General features: G+C 40.0%; 1 protein-coding gene across 1 annotated transcript in view; it reads left to right on the top strand.

The window, feature by feature from the left end:
- The window catches only part of NUP205 (nucleoporin 205), a 44,703-nt gene extending 35,864 nt beyond the window's left edge, over positions 1 to 8,839 (top strand). The window contains exons 35-44 of the mRNA XM_048500639.1: positions 780 to 918; positions 1,395 to 1,521; positions 2,465 to 2,541; positions 3,237 to 3,365; positions 3,587 to 3,713; positions 4,880 to 5,046; positions 5,572 to 5,695; positions 6,074 to 6,202; positions 7,071 to 7,144; positions 8,465 to 8,839. Of these exons, the coding sequence (XP_048356596.1) occupies positions 780 to 918; positions 1,395 to 1,521; positions 2,465 to 2,541; positions 3,237 to 3,365; positions 3,587 to 3,713; positions 4,880 to 5,046; positions 5,572 to 5,695; positions 6,074 to 6,202; positions 7,071 to 7,144; positions 8,465 to 8,617 (1,246 nt within the window). The 3' untranslated portion in view covers positions 8,618 to 8,839. The remainder of the gene's footprint in view (positions 1 to 779; positions 919 to 1,394; positions 1,522 to 2,464; positions 2,542 to 3,236; positions 3,366 to 3,586; positions 3,714 to 4,879; positions 5,047 to 5,571; positions 5,696 to 6,073; positions 6,203 to 7,070; positions 7,145 to 8,464) is intronic.

An 8,839-nucleotide genomic window follows, 5' to 3' on the forward strand; every position in this document is an offset into this window, starting at 1 on the left:
ATCTATAAGAACATAAGAACATAAGAACAAGCCAGCTGGATCAGACCAAAGTCCATCTAGTCCAGCTCTCTGCTACTTGCAGTGGCCCACCAGGTGCCTTTGGGAGCTCACATGTAGGATGTGAACGCAATGGCCTTCTGCGGCTGTTGCTCCCGATCACCTGGTCTGTTAAGGCATTAGCAATCTCAGATCAAAGAAGATCAAGATTGGTAGCCACAAATCGACTTCTCCTCCATAAATCTGTCCAAGCCCCTTTTAAAGCTATCCAGGTTAGTGGCCATCACCACCTCCTGTGGCAGCGTATTCCAAACACCAATCACCACGCTAGTATGCGAAGCAAAGTGTTTCCTTTTATTAGTCCTAATTCTTCCCCCCAGCATTTTCAATGAATGCCCCCTGGTTCTAGTATTGTGAGAATACTAGAGTGAGAAGACTATAGTAGTACTGGGAAGACTGCTCATTAAGGTGAGATGCTGCCTTCAGTATATCGTTTAGTTTGGTAGGGACTCCAGCAGCTTTTCCAGATGTTTTCAGGAATCATAATTGGCCCTATTTCAGTCTCCTACCAGCATGGCCAATTGGCCATGCTGACAGAGGCTGATGGGAATTGTAGTTCCTGAACATCTGGAGAGCTGCAGGTTCCCTACCCCTGGTCTAGCTGAAGTGGTTGCTTGAGTTTAAGGCTGCTTCCTGTGTTTATATATAGATTTCATGTTGTTTCTGCACTTCATTAAAGCTACTAATGAGCTCTTCTCCTTTTGATTTGTTTCCTCCTTCAGAATATTTGGAATGCGAGAAGGTCCGGTCTTCATTCCTGCTCCTGTAGAGCGTTATCGCCAGATTCTTTTGCCAGCTATGCAGCTGTGTCAGGTGATCCTCACGTCAAGTGTGACACAGCACGTGCAGGCGGCAGGTCAGGTAAGTCATTGGGCAGGAACTTCCATAGGTGCTGGATTTTAGTGTTGTTGCTGCTTGTTGAGAGCCAAAGCCAGTGGGGTGTAGTAGATAAGAGCGGTGGAATCTGATCTGAAGAACCATGTTTGATTCATCACTCCTTCATAGGAGCAGCGGACTCTCATCTGGTGAAGTGGATTTGTTCCCCTGCTCTTCCTCATGAAATCTGTTGGATGACCTTGGGCTAGTCATAGTTCTCTCAGACCTCTCTCGGCCCCACCTATCTCACAAGGTGCTTTTTATGCGGAGAGGAAGGGAAGGCATTTGTGAGCCACTTTCACTCTCCTTACAGTTGAGAAAAGCAGGGTATAAATCCAACTCTTCTTCTGCTCTCCACGGCTGACTGTTATGTCCTGCTTTGTACCCTGGTATGTTGCTGCAAAATTCCTAATTGAATTTTAAATTTAATTCTGTATGTTCTCCTTGTTCTTTTGGTGCAGGTTTTACAGTTTTTAATAGCCCATTCAGACACGATCCAGGCAATTTTGCGGTGTCAGGAAGTTAGTGCAGGATCCTTTCAAGAACTGGCCTTATTGACTGGGATAATCAGCAAAGCTGCTCTGCCTGGTGAGATATTTGACAGCTCCTCTTACTGGTTTGGGCATAAGCGTGCTATTATATACATAGCAGTAAGATTTCTTTTACTAGACCATAAAAGCCAATGAAACTTTCACCTGGCACAGAACCCAGCAGACAGAGGACATGAAATCTCCTTGTCATCCACAAGATTGTATAATCCTGTAGAGCAGCCTTTTCTGGAAGTTCATTAGGGTTGCCTTCTTCCATAGGAACCTGTCCATCAGTTAAAATCTTTATTAGTCATTTTGCTAGTACCCCTGTCCTTAGAAGTTCGGTAGGTGGTATCTGGAAAGAAGAGTCTCTCTCTAGTCAGCATGAAACAGAAAATGGTACAAAAATAAAGATTCACAAGTTGTGCAAAGGAGAAACAAAGCTAAACTTGGGATCTTGGGGTCAAAGCACAATGGATGAGAAGTTCGATAGTATGCCTAAGTCTTGCATTCCCTGAATAAAAATAAGGATTGAACATTCTTCCTTAAATATGGGACAAATCAGTCTGCTTAATAATAGCACTTACACCAAACAGAGGAAGCAAAAGCACAAATAGAAGGGAATGCTTAGCTGTGTGTGTTTCCCTTGTCTGTTTTATAAATAAATAAAAATCTTCCCTTCATAGACTTTGGAATAAGATGGGGGTATCAAATGGCCTGTATTTATGATTGCAAAGTGCAGGTTGTGCTTGCTATAGCTGCCTTGAGCAATTCTTCTGGAGAAGTGGCATATACATCCTCTAAATAAACTTAGCAGATTTGATATATTAGAAATCACTCTGATTTTAGTTTGTAATTTAAGTGGACCATAATTGATCATGATTTAATGTTGAAAGCAAAGTAGGTTAGTTTGCAATATAATCTGGTCTCAACATACCCATGACCTAATTGCTTAATAAATAGTAAAGAAACTACTCTTTCATACTGTATTGTTTCTTTAGGTGTGCTAGGTGACTTGGATATCGATATTAATGAAGGCATGCAGATTGAATTACAAGGACACATGGGACGGTTTCAGGTAAACAGTTCTATAATTACAGCACTTGCTTTCGCTTGAATAGTTTGCATTAAACTTTTATTTCCCTAATATATTTTATTGTGATTTCATGGAGAGGCATTTCCTGTACTATTTATAAAATGTATTTGACATCCACCAGGATTGTCATCATTAGCAGCACAAAAAATAAATCAAATACTTTAATATAGCTGTAAACTGAGATTTGAAGCAAACCTTTCCAAATGAATACTGAGCTATTGGAGAGAGAAATTAAATTGTAATTGAAGATGTGAAAGACCCTCATAGGAGGGATTCTGTTAGTTTTCTGTGAACAAAAATGCTTTCTTTGAATGGAATTTCTCTTAGTACATAGAAGAGAATTGGGAAGCATACGAGAATTGGGAAACCTTGGTATCCATAGAGAATATGTATTTCAAGAATCACTGCTAAAGTGTGGGCTGTTGTAACATTCATAAAATATAGGCTGGTATCTTTTGGCAGTATAAGTCTTATGTTAATATTTGAGGTATGCACCATTGATTTGAATGGGGGCGGGGAGCAAGAATTTGAGGCCAATATCATGACAGTAATTAGAAGTATCCTTCTACATCTTAAGGGTGCTGCGCTGTCTCCTTAAATTAATTAGCAACATTAACAGAGAAACTAAATTGACAGGCAAAACAATCACCAGTTTGTTTACCTTCCTTTCCCACCAGCGCCAGTGCTTGAGCCTTCTGACACGGTTTAGTGGCTCAGATAGACTTCGTCAGTTTAAGTTGCAAGACGATCATGCAGGAGGAGACAGAGTGAATAAGAGGGATGAAATGGAGCTGGCCATGCAGCAGGTAAGATCTTGCTTTGCAACATAACCAAGGATCCTTTGTAACATAATCAAGTTGCTTGGTTATGTAACATAACCCTGTTGCTTTGTAACATAACCAAGGATCCCAAATTTTCAAAATCATGTTTTCTTCTCTCTGGATCATGTTTCTTACTGTCATGACAGAAATGTCATCCACTGGTTGTCTCTGATTGCTATTAACTCATGCTGTTTCTTCCCCTGTAGATTTGTGCCAATGTGATGCAGTACTGCCAGTCACTTATGGTACAGAATGCACCTGCACTTGAGCACACCATTTGCCTCTTCACTCCCAGCCTGTCTGAGTCTGTCAATCGAGATGGACCTCGACAAGGTGGGCTTGTCATTTTACTGGTGGGAGATATATTCTGAAAACTGGACTGAAACTATTGTCAAAGTTAATAAACCGTCACATATTTTCTCATATACTGAGATGAACTGAGATTATGTTTGTATCATGTTGCAGAAAGCTGCTTTAGGTCTGATAAGTGAAGGATTAGTGGTGAAGTCAGAAGTTGTAGTAAAATTAGTAAAGTGAAATGTGAAATGAGTATTTTTTTTACCCATCTAGCGATTCTTCTTGAACCTGTCCTTTAAAGGGAATATTATTTCCCTAGTATTATTTGTTGTTTCCACGTATAAAATAAGCATTCAGGCAAACAAATGACCGCCTTTTCATTGTCATGCTTTTAACAATAATCTGGGTGGCCGAATGCCTGTTCACATAACTGCTTAAGGTGGTAGTTGACAAGTGAAGAAATCTGTTCTTATGCCCTTGTCCTGAACATTTTCCACACAATATCCAGCTTTGTTTGTGATAAATGTGTCACACCAGCCAGCTATTTTATAATAAAACATAGTGGCATAGTTTATCTTTGGCAGCATATGCATTTATACTTGTTCTTTATCATGTTTTCAACAGTTTGTGTTGAAATATAATCCTAAATCTCCAGGTGTGGCATGATGACAAAACCACAAAGATTTCTCCATTTAAAGCTGCACAGAAGTTTAAGTGTGTTTAGTTGGGCAGAAACAGGGCCAGTAGCTGGCACTGGTATCCTAAAATCAAATGGTGTAACAGACTGTGTAACAGATTTTCCTCTGTGATACACCTCTGAAGATGCCAGCCACAGGCGAAACGTTAGGAACAAGATCCAACAGACCACAGCCAGACAGCCCGGAAAACCCACCACAACCAGTTGAATCTGGCTGTGAAAGCCTTCGACAATACATTATGGCTGCTTGTTTGTGAGGCTCAAGTTTTTGAGGCTTGTTTGTGAGGCTCAAGTTACCCAGTCATCTGCGGAACAATCCTATATGGAGTTGCACCTTTTTAAGCCCATAGATTTCAGTTGGTTTAGAAAGGTGTAATTCTGTTCAGGATTACACTGCTAGTGTACAGTTATTACCACTTGTGTTAAGTAATGGTCCAGTCTAGTACAATAAAGTTTTTGTGGGACATGGGAAGATTTCTTTAATGTGGATTGTAATTTGTTTTAGATACACAAGCTCCAGCAATCCAGTATTGGCGTCTGCCTGGCCTCGGTATAATTGTCTACCTGTTAAAACAGAGTGCTAATGACTTCTTCAGTTACTATGACAGCCATCGCCAGAGTGTTAGCAAGTTGCAAAATGTGGAACAACTACCACCTGATGAAATAAAAGAGGTAACTACTTTAAGGGTTTTTTCTGTGTGTTTAGTACTGAGGCAGGATTACTCAGATTTTTTGTAGTGCCCATATATACATTTGCCTTCTGTGTTTGTTGGGATGTAATGCAGTTGAGGAGAAAAACTGATAATTGGTGGCTTCAATTTTATGTTGAAGTTCAGAAAAGCTTCCTGATTTTTTTAATAGTATGGTATTTACTGATTCTTATAAGAGTCATTGTGAGATGTGCATTCTAAGACTAGACAGACAAAATGATTTTACTGTCCTAGACAAAATAAGATGAATAAACTAGAATTTTTCTCATCATTTGCAAAGTTATTATGCTAATTCAAAATCGGTGTCTCTGAGCAGAAGTGCGAAACATTTCAATTAAGTGAACAACATTAACAACCCAGAACTGTAAATTAAATGTCATAACCTGTTCTGACATGAGGTATCAGACTTATTTATGTGTATGTACGTTTGCTGTACTTTAAAGTGATTAGGCTATGTACATTTGTATATATGTTCTTCTTCCTGTAGCTCTGCCAGTCGGTTTTGCTTGCTGGAGTGGACAAAATTTCAACTGCCCAAAAGTATATCGTGGCAAGACGGCGCTTGGTGAAGCTAATAAACAATCGAGCCAAGTTACTTTCACTGTGTTGCTGTATCCTTTGGTTATATGTTGTTGTTTTTTAAAAAACTGATGAAAATTGATACATTTTCATTCTAATATGACAGCAAAAAATTGCAGCTGGTCATGGCAATAAGAACTGAGAACTAGATAATTAAGTCCAACATAAATGTGACCTTATTCCCATGCCCTCACTTTCTTAAATGCTTCTTTAGTTGTTCTTGAACTGTGCAGGAAATGCCAATCATTTCTCTGACCAGTTTGTGGTATTTGGAGGCAAACTATTCAGATATGTGGGTAAGGACGAGCTGTATTTTCATGGATCAAATTCCACACCCTTCTCCAAAGAGAGCAGTATAACCTCAAAGTAGTGCTGGAAGCCTTCTGTTCTCCTTCACTTAAGGTTTGCAGATATTATAGAAATGTGCCTTTTTATTCTTTGGCGGCACCTGGAACACTACCTGCTGTACTTTACCCCAGCAGATTCCCAAGATTCTCTTTTAGCTTCCAGGATTCCATTGAAGAGCAGAAAAATTCAAGGTAGTATTTATCAAACTTCATTAAATGCAAGGATAGTTTTTAACCTGCTTTCATATGTATTGTAATAATATATTGTCCTTGGTCAAAACAGAACTTTACTTCAGTTTAAACACCTTTCACTGCAGTGGCACTGCAGATAGTGTGGTGCTGCAGAATGACTAAAAATGCTTGTATTGGTTGAAGTGATCTTCATGAAATTAAATTATTACTTGTTGAACATGATTGTAAAATTCTGGGCTGATACCCTCCCTCCAGGAGAAACAAAAGCAGTAAGGTCTTGTAAAAACTAGTCAGGTAGTTTGAGACAGGGGAAAAGAGACAGACCACAACCTGCTGAAGTGGGGCAGTGGCAAGGAATTCAGCCTGCAGCTATAGATTCCCTGGATAGCTCCTCTTTCATGTATGTTTACATAATCCTGTCCTATCCAGCCCCCCAGAATTTATGCCCTTGTGCTCATAGCTGGTTTAGGATTGTGGAAGCCTGCTTGATTCCACCTGCTGTTTCATCTACCTGGGCAGGTTAGAACTGCAACCAAGTTAAAAGTGCTAAGGTCTGAGATGGTGCTATTTAAAAGGAACAATTTACGTTTTGCTTGGGATAAGTAAAGGCCTTCCATTCACTTCTGGTCTTTCTGAATAAGTTGCTTTTAACTGAGAATGATGGTTTTGGCAGCCAAAAGAATGATAAATTCTAACTCTTCCACAGATATATTCTGGTGAAGAGTAGAATGGGAAAACAATTATAAGTGTCTTATAATTCTTGCTATAGCCCTGTTATTGATATTTCATGTCACTTAATGCTGATACTAACTTTCTTTATGAAAGTTTGTTTTTAACGTTAATAACTGGTATCACTTTTATTTTCAAGATTCCTTCAGTTCAGATCCTAATTTGGATCTTAGAAGTGGGTTGAGTAGAGTGAGCCAGCATGATATTGATCAGGTAAGATGCTTTAAAATAGAAACAGTAGCTCAGTAATGTTAACCTCTCAGTGCAAAGGTATCTGATGTTACACATAATGAGGAACATACAGTATAGTTCCTAAAGAGAACCAGCATGGTGTAGTGGTTAAGAGCAGGTGCACTCTAATCTGAAGAACTGCGTTTGATTCCCCGCTCTGCCACTTAAGCTGTGGAGGCTTATCTGGTGATCCAGATTAGCTTGTGCACTCCAATACATGCCAGCTGGTTGACCTTGGGCTAGTCACAGTTCTTCGGAGCTCTCTCAGCCCCACCCTCCTCACAGGGTGTTTGGGGGGGGGGAGGGAAAGGAGATTGTAATCCCCTTTGAGTCTCCGTACAGGAGAGAAAGGGGGGATATAAATCCAAACTCCTCTTCTTCTACTGCTGCTGCAATATTGGCGCATTCCATGTTGGATATTTCTCATCCATTAACCAAAAGACAGGAGAATGAACCAATGCCATCTTGCTTCCTCTCCTACCTTTTTTCCTGGATGTTGGTATGATTCAATTGGCATTGAAATAATAGATTAAAAACTATATTTTGTAAATGGAAACAGTTCAAATGGAAACAGACTAAATGTCTAAAATATTTGGACTTCGCCATCTTTTCATCAGCCAAATGTTTAGATTTGTACCTGCCCTAGCATATTTCATCTCTTTGGGAAGAAGAAAAAGAATGTGGGTTTATTCCCCCCCTTCCTCTCCTGTAAGGAGAATCAAAGGGGCTTACAATCTCCTTTCTCTTCCTGTCCCCAGACACCCTGTGAGGTAGGTGGGTCTGAGAGAGTTCTGAAGAACTGTGACTAGCTAAAGGTCACCCAGCAGGAATGCAGGCGTAGGGAAACAAATCTGGTTCACCAGATAAGACTCCACCACTCATGTTGAGAAATGGGGAATCAAACCCAGTTCTCCAGATTAAAGTCTACCTGCTCTTAACCACTACACCATGCTGGCTTTCAAGAAAGGGGAACATTTAATTGTATGTTACCATTCGGCTTAGCTCTGAGTTTTCTTTCACACTGAATCTCCCACCCCAGCGGAAGGCTCTTTGTGCCAGAGGCTCAACACTCAGCTGAGTGGATTGGTAGGAACAACCCAGTGTTTGACACTTACAAGCTGATCGAATGTAATTTACACCTGTACCTTAACAGTGGTGCCAATGTACAAACAGTGTTCGGGGTCTAAATGGGTAAATGCTTCTCAAATGTACCCCCTCCCCCGGTAACATTATTTAGACTTGGAACTATGAATGGTAATTGTTGAAATAGGCAAATTACACCTCCTTCTTTCTCTCCCTCAGCTTCAGATAGAGGCCACCAACAGTTTTGGGGAATCACTGCAGAAGAAGATCCTTGACATTGAAGGCCTGTATTCAAAGGTTCGGTCACGCTACACTTTCATTCAAGCACTTGTCAGACGCATCCGTGGTCTGCTAAGGATATCAAGGACATAAAGAACTTTCTGAACTTCCTGTTTGTGCCACTGACAGTCATAAGCAAAGAACTGGGGCCTCACCAACATTTTGTAGAAGTGACATTTTCTAAATTATGATCCAGCTTTTGTTATGATTTCTCATTCAATTTTGTGTTTTCTTCCTATCCGCAATTATGGAAGGGAAAAATAAAGTTTTTTTAATGATAGTCTTTCATACAAGAATAAAATAATTGTTACTGAA

Source organism: Sphaerodactylus townsendi, linkage group LG06 (genome assembly GCF_021028975.2).
Source record: "Sphaerodactylus townsendi isolate TG3544 linkage group LG06, MPM_Stown_v2.3, whole genome shotgun sequence".
Classification (NCBI taxonomy): domain Eukaryota; kingdom Metazoa; phylum Chordata; class Lepidosauria; order Squamata; family Sphaerodactylidae; genus Sphaerodactylus; species Sphaerodactylus townsendi.